This window comes from Cricetulus griseus, chromosome 2 (assembly GCF_003668045.3).
Source record: "Cricetulus griseus strain 17A/GY chromosome 2, alternate assembly CriGri-PICRH-1.0, whole genome shotgun sequence".
Lineage (NCBI taxonomy): Eukaryota > Metazoa > Chordata > Mammalia > Rodentia > Cricetidae > Cricetulus > Cricetulus griseus.
In genome coordinates this window covers 442,562,471-442,580,630 of record NC_048595.1, presented here as the reverse complement: position 1 = coordinate 442,580,630, position 18,160 = coordinate 442,562,471, and the positions used below count along the sequence as shown (strand labels likewise).

Here is an 18,160-nt window from a genome sequence, read left to right as displayed (position 1 = left end):
GTTAGTCAGGCAGGGTAGACAGAGGTGGCAGTGCCCATGGCAAGCGGGGTGGTCAGCGCGCAGCATTGCTGGGCAGGTGGCAAGGCCTCGGCAAGGGGGAAACAGCACATGCGTGTTAGACGCGGAGGACAGAGCCTACCTTTTGGACTTGGTAGATCTACAGCAAAGGGCAAAAGGGAAAGGGGGAGAAATAGAAAATGCAGTTAAAATTGCAGCAACGGTTCAGAAAGGTTCCGTAACAATCAGAGACATGAATGGACACCGCAGTGCAGAAAAACAGAGATTGCGGATTAAACATGAAGAGAAAACACATCAAGTCCCCCTTCTCTCGTTCGGTGCTGTTTTTGTTGATGGCTGATGGTCGCTCCACTTTTGCCTAACGCAGAGTATGCACGGCCTATTGCTACAACGAGAAATAGGAATTAAAGGCATCTTTTGAGACTTTGAGGGAGATGGGGCTATTCGGGGAAGAAGGCTCAGAGGCAGCAGGAGGGGCATGAGAGAAGGGATGGTGGGGATCACAGGGCGGCGTGTTTAAACACGGGCAACTGTCAAAGAAGAAACATCAATTTATCTTTAAAAGGAAAACTGCTTCTCATACTAATAAAAGTTTAACCAGAAAGTGTCCAATTTTAAGTAGGAAATTGAGTGGTCAGATTCAGAAACGATTAATAAGGAGGCTTTAGTGTCCTGGTCCAAGCAGATTTATAGGAAAGAATATGAAGAACACTCCAGCAAAACGCTGCAGCCATGGGAATGTGATGAAATACAAGAGGAGCCCTTTCCCCAACACAGTGGTTTTCACCAGAGCCTTCTCTTAATTTCACAGTCACCACTGGGACATAGATGCTTGCATTCACTGGACAAGCCATGGTTTGTATCAGGCCTTGTTAAGGTCACAGGCCTAGAAATTTGGCACGTGCCAGGCATTGGTGGCACACACCTTTAATATCAGCACTCGGGAGGCAGAGGCAGGTGGATCTCTGTGAGTTCGAGGCCAACCTGGTCTACAGAGTGAGTTCCAGGACAGCCTCCAAACCTACAGAGAAACCCTGTGCTTCCCCCCCCCCCAAAAAAAAAAAAAGAAAGAAAGAAAGAAAGAAAGAAAGAAAGAAAGAAAGAAAAAGAAATCTTGCACATTTCTTCATATGGGAAAATACAGTCAATATTCAACTATAATAAATGCAGCATCTCCAACCAAAATGGCTATTCAGTCGGTGACATTAAGACAGACATTTTTTCTATCAGTGCCACCTCTCCTGTGAAGTTCAAGGATCCCTGTAATTTCCCAAAGAATGCCCGTATATTATTCTCATCTGGTAGCTCCATTAAAAAAGAGCTCAGATCCACTCAACCAGCCCCAAGGCACAGCTCAAGGATGCTGCTGTTGATTCATGCCGTCTGTGAGGCTGACTCTTGGAGCTGTTTCCCGGGATACCCAGAGCACCCTGGCCCTGGATGCAGCTCATTGTCCTGACTTGGTGGCAGACCCCCACCCCAACACTGCTGTCTTTCCCATCTTGACTCCCTGGACATTCTTTAAACTCTCCTTAAAGAATGTCCCAACTCTGGCCAACTCTGGCCACCAAGTTGAGGCCTCCTCAGCTCATCCAGGCTGCCTTGGCTCTGACCCTTCCTCTGGGAAAGAAAGCCACTCCTGCTCAGCAGCAGCATGTGCAGGGAAAGCAAGGATCATGTTTCCCAGTTTTATACCAAAATACCAACCCTACTGGCTAAACACGGCTGTCCAAAGCATATTCATTTCTCGTTAATCAACAACTTAAAATGCCAGTGCCCTGGGCTATCAGATGGTATGAACTCAAGCTGGGCTCGCTGCTTCTAATAATAGTCAGGACTGAGAAGACAGACAGAGCAGTCTGCGAGGGGCTGCAATGTCAGACTGCAAGCTTGGGCTGTTAGCTGCTCTCACTCTTCTCCATAGACTTGCCCAACACTTGTGCATACGCACATTGCTTCTCTTCCTATGTGGTTCCTGGTGACAAGTGTCAGCTTTGGCTGATGAATTCTGCCTCAGATTCAGCAATATTTGGTGCTCAAGGCCAAATATCCTTCTGCTCAAAAAAAAAAAAAATCGTAAGGACTCACTCAATTTCCTCTTAGCTGTTGATGCTGCCACACCCACAGCTAACTCTGTCCAAGGATTCTCACCCAAGAATCTGTAGATTTTTAAGTAAGCGTGCATATATGCCAATCAATGGTACTCATCAGGAAGAGCGAATGTGGCTTAACGTGTTACTTAGTAGATGCGTGTACACATACTCTATAACTCGCTTTCACCTTCATCTCTGTAGGAATTTTACATCTTGGTGAGAATCACCAAGCTCACTAACAGGCATGAGCACAATGCAGAGCCAGCTCACAGGCCCATTGCATCCCACGGCCCTGAGTCCTTGGTTTGTGTCTAATAGGAGCTGACGGTGACAGCTGTGAGGTATATCATGCACTCTAAGGACAGTGGGACATAAAGTGCAATGAATCCCCCAGAACTAGTAGAGCAGCAAAACACCCTGGGGGTTTGTGCAGATTGCTGGTGCTGGGACTCAGTGGTAGAGTGAGTGCCTAGCATACATGAAAGTCCCAGGTTCAATCCCCACTACTGCCAAAAGAGGATGGAAGGAAGGCAGACAGGCTGAAGAACTGTGGGAGAACCAGGGAAAGCTGACAGTGGATGAGCCTACGCAGGGCATAGCAGCCACAGGAGGCAGCTCCCACAGGACTCCTGGCTCTGCAGATGCCAGCAGCTGCCCTATGTTATTGGGATGCATCCTAAGAAACAGTACCCCCCAGCCCCAGAACTACCTACCTCCCCCTCACATTACCCTGTGGCTCTCACAGTCAATGGGAAGGGCTAGCAGGGTCCTACACACAGTGGCCCACAAGTGTCTACTGAATGGGCAGAAAAGTTTCACAGAGAAAATGATACCAGGCCGCCTGAGAAACAACTGGGACTTAGTCATTTAAAAAAAAAATTAAATTAAATTCCAAATAAACTATCCAGTATGTATGCTAGAGTCAGGTGAGCCCAGGAGCTCTAGCTGGGACAATCCCCTGGGCGGTGCCCACTCAGAGACTCAGTGGTACATGACAATGACCCACAAAGCAGATGCGGTCTTTTCCTGCTCTCTACTTGTGGGTCTACATTTGTCTCTGGTGAGTTTCCTGAAACCACTTCCTAGTGGGAGCATCCTGACAGGTGTTCACCAGGTTCTGATTCCACTTAGGCCCATCTCACCCTTGGCCATGAGACTAGGGGAGGAAGGCACTTCAGTTAACTCGAAAGCTTGGCAATCACAGTTCATCTAGGAAAAAGCCTAAATAATTAACAACAACAACAACAAAAACAACCAAAACAAACAAACAAACAAAAAACCCAGGGACACCTATTTTCTGATTTTAAAAAGGAGACAGATGCTGGACATACACCAACCCCATGCTTTTCCTGAGAACTAAGAGAAAGCACACACACACGCACACATACAGAGTACCAACTTCTAAATGTAAAATAACAAAGCCAAGAACATATTACACTTTTTAAAATTGTATTTGCATTTGGAACCAGAAGGGAAGACAGTGAGCTAACTTTTGATAGTGGCTTAATTTTCTGCTCACAGCTTAGCACACAGCAGAAGCTTGCCAGTGTCACTTCCCGATCGCCACAGAACAGGGTGAGGTCCCCTCATGGGTGACTGTCCTGACCCACCTTCCCCTCCCACTGGGGCTCTGGTACTCCTTTGGCTGAGACATTAGGCTGGAGCTCCCAGCACTGTTTGGCCACCCACACACCGTCTGGAAGTTTCCTTCCCCAAATCAAGTCTGGCTACACCCTCTTCTGTTGACATATTTCTTTCTGGGGTGGCAAAGTCCCCGGGCAGGGAGAGACAGTGAGCATCACAGTCTACTGGCCCAGCTGTCCCTACAGAGCACATGACAGGCTTGGGCCTGGTTGGGAAGGTGGAGGAATAATGCATTGGTCTGAAGAGAAACAGGAAAGGCGAACTTCCATCCAGAATTGCACCATGGTGGACACGGGCTGGGCTCCGTAAGCAGGACCAGACCCCGCATAGGAAGGACCACTCCAGCAGCTTTTATTACTACTTACACATTCAAGCCTTCTTAACGGGCAAGCCCGGCAGTGTGGGGCTGGAGCCAATGCTCCCCAATGGGTTCATTTGCTGGTTACGGGCAAGGTTGTGGAGAAGCCAGGGCCCTAATGCAGTTAAAGAGCCCACACACTGGCTGTTGGAAAGAATGCTGACTCAAGGTCTTAAAAACCAACAGCGGATAGGATGAAGGGGTATGGGCACCTATGACCGCCTTGGTCCTCTGGAGTGCATTTGCTCCCATGACTACTTACCCAGTGTTCACACTGTTCTTTGTATCACTATATAAGCCTCAGGGAAAACTTTTTTTTTTTTAAATGAAAGAAATTGGTCAATTAAAAAAAATTACCCCTGCTCTTTTCTGGTTCTAATTGAGAGGATCCAGACCCTAATCCCACTGTTAGATAGAAGCCAAAACCCAGTTTTTTCCAGCCTTCTGAGCTACAAAGCGGGCCTGGAAACTTACTACTAAAGGGCAAGCTCAAAGCCTGTGAGCTTTCTCCCTGGTCCTGGTTGGGCGAGCATGCCTGGCATCCGTGCTATGTGCACTCTGAGCCTAACCTCGAACAAAAACCACAGGAGCACACACATTCCAAGCAGGAGTGACGCGAGGGTGACACTGAAGGGAGCAGGTGCTCTCTCTTACAGTCCTAACACACCTCAGGGAAAGACCCAACCACGAGCCCCCCGCCGCCCCCCCTCCCTCGGCCTCCATTACCTCCTTCTGCTGCCGCTCCAGCTCCTTCATGCGGATCTCTCGAGCCTCGGCGCGGGCTGCACGCTTCGCTGCAAGCCTGGCCTCCGCCTGAAACAGACCCAGAAATGTTATTAGAGATCAGACCAGGCACCTTCCGGGTACACAGTTAATGATCCTGTGCAGAGGAAATCTTGTTTAGGGCTTAACAAGCATACAGTGGTGATTCACAGATCTCTCAGGTTGTCACGAGTTGGGAGAAGAGTAGCTATGAGTCCAGGAGCTCCTCCATATCAGTTAGCTGGGGTCCACCAAAGTCAAAAAACTTTACACGGAAATTTTCAGAAACAAATAATTCTTTTGCTTTTTTTTTTTTAAATAAACAACAACAACAAAAAAAACCCGTGCAATGATAAACAAATGAAATCCAGCACCAATTTGTTCTCTCTTGCTCAGACTTTGATTCCCTTTCTCCAGCGTTTCCACGTCTTATGCACTATCTTCCTGTTAGTCACGGTCGGATCCACTCCAGCAATCGCCAGCGCTTGTATAAAAACACACCAGCGGTGACTCTGACAGTTTCCATATCAAGAAGAGCCTAGATGTACTTCCTTTTAACCAAGAGGTGAAAGTTCTTGACTCAAAAAAGGAAAGGAAAACCATACGCTAAGATCGTCACACAGTCTACAGCATTGTTAACGTCTTACTGTGCCCAGTTTAGAAATAAAGTTACATCATAGATGTGCATACCTACGAGTAACACAGTCCAACAGTGTTTAGTACCATCTGCTGTCCCCTGAGGATAGGAGGGTGACTGTTGAACCCTCACTAAATGCCAGGTGGGCGCTGTTCTAAGTGCTTCATTTATGTTGTACGGCACACTCCTAGACACAGCCTGGTGTCAGAGCCAGGCAGCCCTGCAGGGCCCCAGTCTGGTGGCCTCACAGAGAGATCTACTCTGAGACTCCTGTCCAGTTCCTCTTGGCCTACCCTCATGCCATGACTTCCCTCCCCTCTGCAGTCAGGGCAGCTCAGGTCCTCCCAAGGCAACCAAGGGCACAGTGGAGGGCTGTGGATGTAAGAGGCAGTCCTGGCATTAAAAGATCTTCATCTAAGGCAGGCGTTGGTGGTGCACGCCTTTAATCCCAGCAGTCAGGATGCAGAGGCAGGCGGATCTCTGTGAGTTCAAGGTCAGCCTGGTCTACAGAGCAAGTTCCAAGACAGGCTCCAAAGCTACACAGAGAAACCCTGTCTGGAAAAAACAAAAAAAACAAACAAAAAAACAAACAAAAAACAAAACAAAACAAAAAACAAAAAAACAAACTTCATCTAGCAATCTTTAGGCCCTCAGAAGATCAGCAATCAGAACACAGCTGACCATGCCAACCAAGGGGTCACAGATGGCATTTTGACCCTGTTGCATGACTAGAGATCATGTGAATGCTCTTATCTCATGCCACCCAGAAGCCAGGGAGGTAAAAGGCAGAATGTCCCAGAATTCAGGCTTTCCGGTGTCAAGTCCCACCTTCTTGGCAGGTAAGTTCCCTTGATACACAGTTAATAATTCTTCCACCCACAGCTCTGGAATTTTGTAATATCCCACTGTTACCTAGGTCATTTTAATACAGCATTTTCTGGACCCAGCTATCTAGTAGGGCCAGCCAGGAGCAAAAGCCTAAGCACATTTAGCTTTCTGATCGACAGACTCCCACTAGGAGATAGGTCCTGAATACTACCTCCCTGACCGCACGCACACATGCACGCACGCACGCACGCACGCACACATGCACGCACACATGCACGCACGCACGCACGCACGCACGCATGCACCAGAAGACAAACTGACCCCTTTCCTTTCCCTCTGTTGCGGAATATTGCTTTAAGTATGGAAAGATGTGTTTCATTTGTTCGTGTTGTGGAATATTACTTTAACTATGTAAAGATGTGTTGGTTGCATTTGTTTCTGCTGCATTTGTTTAATTTTGTAAAGATGTGCTGCTGTTTCACCTTGCCTGCCTACGGCACCTGATTGGTGGAATAAAAACCAACAGCTAGGCAGTAAAGGGACAGGCGAGCCTGGCAGGCAGAGAGAATAAGCAGGAGAAGGAATCTAGGCTAGAGAGAAAAGAGAGTGAGGGAGACAAAGACAGAGACTCCTGGGGTCAGCCAGTCAGGCCACCACCAGCCAGCCAGACACAAGAAGCAGGACACATGGAAGGGAAAAAAGGTAGAAAGCCCCAAGGTAAAAACGTAGATGAAGAGAAACGTGTTAAATGAAGTTGTAAGAGCTAGCAAGAAATGAGCCTGAGCTAAGGCCACGCATTCATAGCTAATATTAAATTTCCACGTCTTTATTTGGGAACTGGCTGGTGGCCCAAAAGAAAGCCTGTTACATCCTCTCTCCTTTTTATTTTTTTCACTTTTGATTCTTTGAAAAGACAAGGTCCTGCTATCTACACAGCCCAGGCCAACCTCAAATTCACCATCCTCCTGCCCCAGCCCTCCCACCCTCTGCCATGCTAGAGTTTCAGGAGCTCACCACCATGTGCCCTGATCTCTTTCAGTTCTAATGTAAGTTGACTACTAAGTTGAATCACAAGGGATTTCTTTTCAGGTTGCAAGGACTTGACTCCATACTGGATTTTGTTTGCGTGGTCCCTTATCAGTCCAAGCTCATGTCTTTCAAACCAAAGGGCATCCAACACCACAAGCTGGGGCAGGGGCTGGGGCTAGGGCTGGCGCACAGTGGTGAAGTGCTGCCTCTTGCTTGTATCAGAACTCTGGCACTCGGTGTCATTTAAAAGGTTCCACACCAGTTACATCTCCTAAATGGGTACTTAGGGTCTGCAAGAAGAACCCAGGGCTGGAGGAGATGAGTGAAGAAGGTTCTTTACATTCAAGACCTACCCTTGGGTGCGGAGGCACATGGCCCTGGGCCTGTTGGTTCCTTTCTAAGAAGGCAGAGACTAGGCAAGAGTTTTGACAATAGTATTAGTCCATTGGTTTGGACAAGGAGGAACAGGGAAGGGTTTGTGGAAAGAGCCAGAAGAAAGGTAAGAGCACCAGATGGGGCAGAAGGAGGAAGAAATTTAGTTGACAGAATTCTAGAAAGGCCTACAAGTTCTAGGAGGGTCCCCAGAACTCTGCTAACTCTGCTGGTATAGATGCCCTATATGTGGGCACCTGGATAGACTCCTCCCCTTAAATGCATATGTGGGAAGTTGTGAACATGATAATGTCACTCCTGTTACTACCTAATTTATAAGACAGAGAGAACTATACAGATTAAGGGCTTTCATCAGATGACCTTGAGTTGAGCAAAAAGAATATGCTTGGTGGGCTTAGATGAGGCCCCTAAGAGGGTTTAGACAAGTCTTTCTCTGGTCTTGAGAGAGCTGGATACCATAAGAGAGGCCTGTGAGGGGATCCTAAGAGCTGTGAGTAGCCCTCAGGTGACAGTTAGCAGGAACAGGGGCCACCATCCTACAGGAACCTCCAAAAAAATGAAGGTTCACACCTTTAATCCCAGCACTCCAGAGACAGAGGCAGGCTGATCTCTGTGAGTTTGAGACCAGCCTGGTCCTACAGAGCAAGTTCCAGGACAGGTTCGAAAGCCACAGAGAAACCCTGTCTCAAAAAAAGAAAAAAAAAGAAAAGAAAAGAAGAAAGAAGGAAAGAAAAAAGGAAAAGAAAAAGAAAAGAAAAGAAAGAAGGAAAGGAAGGAAGGAAGAAAGGAAGGAAGGAAGGAAGAAAATGAAGGTTCTGGAATCACAAATGAGCTCAGCAGAGGATCCTGGGGTCCAGAAGGACCTAGCTTGACTAACTGTTGATAGGTCCCAGCAAACCGAGGCCCATATACTTGACCCCAGATCTGTGATGACACAGATGAATGTCGTTCAAAGAATCCCTGAACATTTATTACATACCAACAGATGACCTTGCTTGTTTCTGAGATTACATTTGTCGTTGTTGACCTCCTCTGAGCTGGGGATATTGAGTACCTCACACACATTCCATGCCAGGATGCCTGACTAGCCACTCATTCCATCTGGATTAATTATTGGCACTGAGCCAAAGTCCCTAAATGGGGTCCACACACTTGAGCTTATAGAACCTGCCACAAGAACCTCCCCTTGGGACACAGTTCTCAATGTGGTCATTTTAACCCAACATGCACTCTGCCCTTGAGGGTAGTCGTGCTAAAAACCGTAAAGCCACCAGTCCTGCCTTGAGAAGTCTAGGCGACAAAGGAGCCACGTGAATGAAGCCTGTGATGTGCCAGCTATTCCTGATATCAGGATTTAGAAGATTAGTTTGTAATTCAATACAGCTTCAGGTCCTTGTAGACTCCACCACTCACAACAACCACATCGCTTACATTGCTCACGTGACTTGTGCGGAGACAGAGCCTTACAGCACAGGAAGTGATGATGTCAATCATCCTGTTTCCTGGAACCTGCCCAACCCAACATCAGCAGACAGAGGAGTGGGTCACTGACGCCAATCCAAACCCTCCATGTGACCATGTCTGTCTCCATGAAACAAACCCGACACTCGGTGGAGCTCGCTAGCTTTGATGCCTCATAGAATTAGCCAGAGCTTCTGTGGCATGCTCCCTCCTATTCAGACATGAGAACAGCAACATGACACAGGAACTGGAGGATGACACTCATGTATATGGTCCCTGTGGAGTCACCAGGGAAGGCTAGATGTGACCAAGTTGTGAAATGAACTGATGTACAAAACAGTCAAGGTCCACTGTGTGGCACCCAGGCTCAAGGTTCATTCCCTGTGCACAGTGCAAAGCCCAGGCCTGTCCTCAATGTGCCAGCTGTCCAGGTGGTTCTCAGGGTCAGCTGCCTTGGACAGGTACTCCAGGCCTATGCTTTCCTGGACAATTGCTTTGCCAAAATAAAAGACGTGTGTATGAGGTCACAGGCAGATTTAAAACTCTCCCAGCTATCCTTCCCCTTGCTGCCCTTAGCCTGTAAGGAACTGCGGGCAGTTTCCTGAGAAGCGTCAGCAGGGACCTGCTGCCTCTCCTCCAAAGGCCTGGTCCATGAGGGCTTCACAAGTTCCCTGCATGCTGGTGCTTGCCTGAGGGCAGGAACAGTACCTTGTGGGAGTACTTGTATGCCTTGGGATATCTGACCCTTTTCAGTGTGTAGGTGGTAAGGAAGCAGGAGGGGACCAACCCCAAACGCATGTACACTGGCTGCTGCAAAGCAAACAAGGTCCTCTGTCCAGACGTAGGCCCATCTTGGTTCATGGGCAGGACAGAGGTAGAGGGTGACAGGACTGGGGCTCCTGTAACAAACTGCAGGCTTGCTAGCTTCTTGGGAATTCCCAAAGCTGCTGGTTCAGGATGAGTGCTTCCTCTGCCCTTCTATGGGCCACAGCTGGCACGTCCCCAGCTGCTGTGGGCCCAGGCCTGGGATCCTATAAACAGTTTTTATAGGCTGGGCTTCTAAATCGAGGTACTCCTTGGGGTGGGGATGGCTGGAAAGGTCCCATAGATCACCAGAGTTGCTGATGACAATTCCACAAAGCTGATCTCTGACTCCAGACTCCCTTTTGCACCCCATAAACCACACTCAAACCCAAGGGCACGCCTACCTGAATGACACATACAATCCAAGAACACATCCACCCTGGTGACGCACACAATCCATGGACACACCCATCATGGGTGAGACTCACTCATCCAAGGACACACCCACCCTGGTAAGAAGGATGGCAAGGAGAGACAGAGAAGCAGAAGTCTGACCCAGTGCCTCAGGTCTCCACCTATTGTCCCCAATGCCATCTCTACAGTTTGCTGCAGGGTCCCTTGGCCAAGTGTTCAGTTCACCGGCTGCAGAAATAATTTCTATTGAAATACCTTCTGTGGGCTATACAGCCATATGTGTGACAGCCCCGGGGACAGGCTGGCAAAGGCTTCAGAGAGCAGTTTGAGAAGTCAGTGGGATGTCTTGACCATCAGTAAAGTACACATTGGGGTGTGTCACTGAGCACTATCCCTGGCTCACACAAGTATTCTTGAGGATCCTGCACTAGACATGGTTTGCAACGTGAGCTCAGACAAGGTGGGTCTGTAGGAGGCCCACTCCTCACCTTCAGGGTACACCACCTCCCGTGGTCCTTCAGCATCCAGGCCCTGCTCATGCCAGTCCTGGGCCTTGACACTTTGCTGACACTCAGTCCAGCAGGAAAAGTATGCATGCCAGGCCCTTTCCCCCTGTGGCTATGGTACTGACACCAAAGTGTCCTACAGTCTACAGGGAAGCCGCGAGGATTTACAAGGAAGTTCTTGAGAAAGGGAATTGAGACAGTTTTGGTCTCAGGTCACTTCCTCCGCCAGACTGAGGAAGCTGTGGGGCCTAGAAAGCCAGCTTCCACCCTCCATCTACAGGCAGACTCGTACGTATGCCGCCGCGCAGTCCTGCCATGTGCCTGGAGGTGGGATGCAACATTCTCTAACTTTCCAGAGACCCAGGGGGGCTGACAGAGAGACCTCTGGGTGACAGATAGACAAGATGAGGGGCCCCAGGGACACTGCTTCCTCAGATACCACCTGGGAATGATGCCCCATGGGGCCACTTAGATGTAAAGATGTCACAAATGGGAGGAAGTAGTATCCATCATGCTAATCATACGTTTAGCGACACTTCTAGGCTCTGGAATTGGGCAGAATTAGTGGCATTTTCACCAGGGCACATTTCATCGTGATGTAACTAATCTAAAGCCATTTCAGAAAAATGTCTAGGGATGTAGTGAAAGTTCACTCATGTGAGTGTGGTATGAATACTACCCAGCTGAAGCCAAAAGTAGCGCCAAGAAAAGCTGTCTTGGTTTAGAAATAGGCAGAGGCCTCCATCCTGGTTGTGGTCCATTCCCAAGAGAAGAACAAAAATCTCATGTGGGAGCTTGGAAATACTGGTGTGTACCACCCCCACCCCCCACCTCCTCCACCCCTCCAGCCATGTGAGCATGGCTGACAAAGACATGGTGGTTTCCAGAGGACGGTGGAGGTTGCAGAGTGACAGAATCCCTTTCCTGAGTTGCCTTGGTTACAGGAAGTAGCAACAGCTACCAACTTTTGTTTCTAAGGAAACCCCCACAGCTTATATTTGGCAGACTCTGTAAACAGTCTGCTATTGAGTGTAGCCAAGTGGGTGCATGGTGGGACAGGAAAGGGCAGGCACTGGCTGGGCACCTCTGTAACAGTGGCCACAGCTGGCCTCTGTTCCACAGACCCACTGCCCATGTCCCTCGAATATCACCTGTGCCTCATCCCATTTTGTAAAAGTTTATTTAACTTTATTTTATGTGCACTGGTGTGAAGGTGTCAGATCCCCTGGAACTGGAGTTACAGTTGTGAGCTGCCATGTGGGTGGTGGGAATTGAACCCAGGTGCTCTAGAAGAGCAGCCAGTGCTCTTAACCACTGAGCCATCTCTCCAGCCTTATCCTGTTCTTAAAACAAGTATCCAGTCAGGCAGTGGAGGCGCACACGTTTAATCCCAGCACTCAGGAGGCAGAGGCAGGTGGATCTCTGTGAGTTCGAGGCCAGCCTGGTCTACAGAGCTAGTTCCAGGATAGGCTCCAAAGCCACAGGGAAACCCTGTCTCCAAAAAAAAAAAAAAAAAAAAAAAAGTGTTCATCTTTTCCAAACCTTCTAACTATTTCCCCCCAGGAGCAAGGGAACATGTTCTTTATGGCTGTAACTGTGAGTCACGACACAGTGGGGCTACTAGTGTCAGTGTAGGGGGCTGAGCAATCGTGGCCTTCAAGGTGAGGCCAGGCTGACCAGTCATCTTGCTTTCAGACAGGACCATAGGGGAAGAGCTTGTCATTGGCTACTCATGCAGGTTGAAAGAGCAAGGCGGATTGTATACAGACAAGCACACAAGTTATGCAGTTCAAACTACAGCACTACCCAGTGAATGATGGCATCGTGGAAAGTGAATGTTCCAGGTGTGGTGATGCGGAATTGTAACATCAGTACTTTCGGGGGCAGAGTCAGATGGGTCGGGAGTTCAAGGCCAGTCTGGGCTACATGAGATCCTGTCTCACAAAACAGCAGCAGAATGGAAGTCTGAGAAGGGTGTACCGGGCTCTGCTCAGTACTTCCTCAAGGGCCGGAGGTCGCCTCAGAATGGCTGATCATAGACAGCAAGATTAAGTATGGTATTAGGGGTCTCAGTAGGACACACTGGTGTCAGTGTGTATCTACAGAGATGTGGTCAGCCCCAGATCTATGCAAACATCTAACTAGTGCTCCGGAAGTAGGCATTTCTCTATCAAACACACGGTGCTACAAACTACCTTTACTTGGTGTGTGTGTGTGTGTGTGTGTGTGTGTGTGTGTGTGTGTGTGTGTGTAAAGCAGAGGTAAATGTCAAAGTCTTCCTCAAGCACTATTTTTTGATACAGGGTCTCTCACTGAGCCAGGAGCTCACTGGTTTGGCCAGACTAGCAGGCCAGCAAGCTCCGGGGATCTTTCCCAGCACAGGGATTACAGGTATGCCATGTCAAACATTTACTTAGATACAGGGACTCCAAACTCAGGTCCTCGTGCTTGAGCTATAAGCACTTCACTGTTTCCCTGAGCACAGTTTGATGGCACTTAGCCACACTGGCCGCACCTGCCCTGGTGGGACTCAAGAGTTCAGGCCACAAGATCAAAGGGGCCCAGGCTCCACAGCACACTGGAAGGTGAAAGGTTCAGGCATTATGCTGGCCTGCCCCTGTTACCTGGTGGAATCCACTCAGGCAATACCCTGGTCAGCCCAAGGTTCCATGGGAAAGAAGTCTGTACGCAGGTGCAGAGGACCCCTTTAAAAGATAGGCTCTTGCCCCTTTACTCCTCTTTCTCTCTCTCTCTGTCTGTCTCTCTCTGCCCCTTTACGCTCTCGCTCTCTCTCTCTCTCCCCCTGTTCCTGCTCTCTGTCCCCTCTCTCTGTTTCCCCGCTCTGTCTCTTTATGGCGACCGGCCATGGCGGTCAGCCATTACCCTGTTCCTCTTCTTAGTCTCCCCATTCTACCGGGCCTTATAATAAACTTATAGTCAATATGTCTGTCTCAATATTTCTCTTTTCTTCTTTTTAAACAAAAGAATAACAGAAGGGATATAGGACATAGAGTTAAAGGCTGGCATTCAATTTCTTTTGTATGACTTCTTTAAAAAACAATATCAAAATTAACTAAGATGAATTACAGACTCTAAAATTATCCATCAATGAAAAATCAGTTACTTTATTGCTCCTAGCTGGACCCACAGGCTCCAAGGAGGTGCCAAACTGCTCTGTGCTTCAGGGATGGTGAGTAGTCCCAGAGGTGCCCAAGGCTGCATTGAGTATTCTCTGGAGAGGGAGTCTGAAGACCTGGCCTTGAGTGTGAGATCTACCACAGTTCTGGAACACAGCTTGGTAACTGAGTTGCAAACATTTTCTTCACTACAGAAGTAAGAAGGAGGTTACACCATCTCTAAGAGAAACAGGCTTCTTCGGGACCAGGATGCTTGCCTAACACACATGACATTCTAGGTTATATCTGGCACCAAAGAGGGTTGAGGACAATACACACCACACTGGCAACACCAAAGCCCAAACGGAGGACTTGCAAGGTCGACGGAAGGAGGCCACTTCCTCTTAAGTTAGAGGTTCCCTTGAGGTACCTCATCTGGGCTCTATTCCCTCACCTCTGACTGTTCCCTGGAATCCACTCCTAAGGTTTCACCAATTGTTGACGCTGTTCTTTCTAAGAATAAGCCTGAAAACTGCAGACCCCAGACACAGAACAGCTTGTAACAACTTGTGGCAGAATTCTGTCCACCAAGCAAAACAGCTGCCGTCTTCTTCAAGTAAGCTTCTCCCGCCCGCCTGCAAGATCTAGCTGAGTGTTGACATTCCTTAATGGGGAGGGGGTAGAAAAGCCACTCCCACCACCCCTCCCAGCCATGTGTATACAATTCTGTCCTAATTGCTGAGGGAGGAGGGGGTGTTCCTCGGGAGGTTCTAGGCAACACAGGCCAGGGAAGGTTAACCTAAAGGTTCTCTATCTGTGTGGCGTTGGAGAAGCCACTGTTCATACTGGGTAAAGACTTTGCAAGGTAGCTCTGCCACACTCCACGCATGATCTCTATAAGTAAGCCAAATAAATTCTTTGGTTCCCAAGGTTGAACTTAAGTAAAATGGTACTTTGATTTGTAGATGGGACCTTGGACCTTGGATGGAACATTGTTTACATCTCCTTAGGCAGGGAATTCTCACCATACAACCCTTCTTGTATTCAGTCAACATTCCTGGAAGCAGCTCTAATTCAATGAACTGGTCAGTCTGGGTGGAGGTGGAGAGGCACCATCCCAAAATTCAAACTAAAGGTTTGAATCACAGTGATACGCGATTGGCCCAGGCTTGGAGTGGAAGTCAGCAGGATTTGTGGGCATGAGCCGAGGCTCTGAGTTTGATCCCATAAAACAAAAAGGAGTTGTGGGGAGGGGACGGGAGTGATGACACCCCAAGGCTGTCCTTATGACCATGGTATAGCAACTGCAGTGGAGGCAGCCGGTTGTGTATTTGCTCCCTGTCAGGTGAAGCACTGTACACAGGGGTACCACAGTCAGCTGTAGTTCCAAGTCAGCTGGCCAGGGGTCTGACTGTTCCGCCCCCCCTGTCTGTGGGGATTCAGCAAGCCTCCTGACTTCCAGAGACCCCACTTGCTCCTTATCTGTAAATCAGAGGTAACTGTGGAGTTCTACAAGGTAATGGCTGGCATTGTCTACATAAACCTGGCCAGGCTGAGTCAGCAGAGGCCTGGTAAATTTAGCTACTTCCACTACTTATGAAGCGTCTTCTGTGACAGCTACCCACGGAGGGAGAGGCTTGACTGCAGTTCCCACCAAGTGCAGCAGTGCAAGACAAGCACCCTGGCCCTAGGGAGGTCACACCCGAGGGAGGCTGAACTCCCACTCACACCTCATGCCCACTCCTTACCCTACTTCCTCTAGGAAAATCTCCCTCCCCCCTCCCCCAACCCTGTCACAGGCACACACTGCCTTGCCCCACACATGGATCAGAACCAACATGGTGGGTCAAATATGGTGGCCTTTACCTGCAATGCAACCCCAGGGCTCGGGAAGTGAGACAGGAGGACCATAACTATACAGAAAGTTGTGTCCCCATACTAAAAACCTGTGTCCCCATAAGTCAAATAAAATAAAAATGGTGAGTCAGCAAGAGGGCTTAGTGTGTAAAGACACTTGGCATGAAAGCCTGGTGACCTGAGTTCAACCCCCAGAACCATGTGAAGTTGGAAGGAAAGACTGTTACAAAGTTGTCCCCTGGCCTCTATACATATGCTGTCACACATACCCATTCTCCTCCAGCAAAATAATAACAAAAAATACACACACGCACATACACACACGCACATACACACACGCACATACACACACGCACATACACACACGCACATACACACACGCACATACACACACGCACATACACACACGCACATACACACACGCACATACACACACGCACATACACACACGCACATACACACACGCACATACACACATGCACATACACACATGCACATACACACACGCACGTGCGTGGCTGGAGAGACATGGCTTAGCAGTTAAAAGCACTTGTTGATAGTCTTGAGGACGTTCGGATCTCAGCTCTCACATTAGGCTGGGAGGGTGAGAAGACCCTCACAATCAATCACCTGCAGCTACAGCTCCAGGAGACCCGACACCCTCTTCTAGCATCCTTCACTCATGAGCAACACACATACCCACACACACACATAAAAAGTAAAAATACATCTTTAAAAAAAAAGAAGCTGCTACTCTGAAGGATAAAAAAAATCTCCATTAGACAAGTGAGATGACATTAAAAGTAAACTCTCCTTCCAGTAATTTAAGGTGAGTTACTAATTTCTTATAAAGTGGCCATACTTTACATTCAAGGGAAAGCAAGCTGTCTTATGGTGGGATACAAACTAGCATGGCTGGGCGTGGCTTGGTTGTTTTTGGTGTTGTCTCTTCCTTTACTGGTAGTTCTGGAATTTGCCCCAGAGGCAAGTGACTGTGGCAGTGGTTAGCAATCACTTGGCAATTCTGATTTAATGTTTGGCTTAATTTGGGAGAAATTCATTTAGAAATTTGGAAGTCAATACATTTAAATATCTACTGCCCCAATAAGTACCCTAAATCCGTCTTAAGAAAGTAAGCCTCCCTCTTTAAAATACAAACAGGAAAACTGGGGGCCTCCAGTAAAAGCAATCAATTACTAAAGCCCCCCCCCTGCCATGCGAGTGCGCGCCTTCCGCCCCTCAGGCCCCCAGCCTTCCTGAAGCTGCAAGGAAAGGTCTCTAGGCTCCAAGGTTAATCCTTTAAATTGAAGGGAATTTTTGGGAACTCAGGCATCTGAGTAACCAGTCACAAACAGCTCCAATACTGAGTCACACAACCTGATTTTTTTGGGATAAAGCCATTTCTCTGGTGCATTGCCTTTTGAGGAGCAAATACGTGGTACCGATGCCTGGCCCGGTTCTGCCCGACTGACTAAGAATCTCACTCTAAGCAGGTTACAAGCCAGTCAGTCAACTATGCTGCGAAATGGCCACCATAAATAACTCAGTTTCCTGCTCTCATTGAGGGTAGGTGGTGGCTGAACCTTAAGTTTTATACAGTTTGCAAAGGAGGCTTCCGCTTTGTGAGCTGTTAGGCTAAACAGAAACTAACCTAGAGAAAAAGGGAAATTAGTCTCCATTGTCACCCAAAGTAAAGACATTTGTTTCCATCTTAGTTCCTGGCCTTTATCACTGCATTTCGTGGTCTCCTGTACTGGAAAAGTTTGGGCTCAGGAGCTGATATTGGAATGGCCTGATAGCCGTAGCCTCTGACTGGGATGAGCCTGGCTCCAGCAGTGACAGGGGAGCAGCTGACCCATGTGCCCTGGTCAGTAAGGCAGCAGGTGACCAACACCTGCTGGAGGGCTTCCAAGGTCCCTATGGTTTCCAAGCCAGGAAGCACATGAATTCAGCCTCAAGTACAAGGGTTTCAAAGTCAACCTTCATCTGCCTGCAATAGTGGCTGAGAGGTCCCTTTGGCGGGGAGGGAGAAGACTCAAAAGTGTGCTTGGCGCGCGCGCGCGCGCGCGCGCGCGCGCGCACACACACACACACACACACACACACACACACACACACACACACACAGAGTAATAAAATAAGTCAGGCTAAAAATCAAAGCAAATGGCTTCAGAGCTACAATTCAAAAGAACTTACCATTGTTATCTTAACAACTTGGGGAAACAACACATTAAAAATGA

At 48.4% G+C, this 18,160-nt stretch overlaps 1 protein-coding gene across 18 annotated transcripts in view; it reads right to left on the bottom strand.

Moving 5' to 3' along the window:
• The window catches only part of Lrrfip1 (LRR binding FLII interacting protein 1), a 128,473-nt gene that overhangs the window by 54,864 nt on the left and 55,449 nt on the right, over positions 1–18,160 (bottom strand). For 17 of the 18 annotated variants that reach the window (XM_035441131.1, XM_027397564.2, XM_027397565.2 and 14 more), the window contains exon 2: positions 4,840–4,926. In XM_035441131.1, the coding sequence (XP_035297022.1) occupies positions 4,840–4,926 (87 nt within the window). Of the gene's footprint in view, positions 1–139; positions 158–4,839; positions 4,927–18,160 lie in introns of all 18 variants that reach the window. The other variant, XM_035441132.1, reaches the window with a different exon arrangement.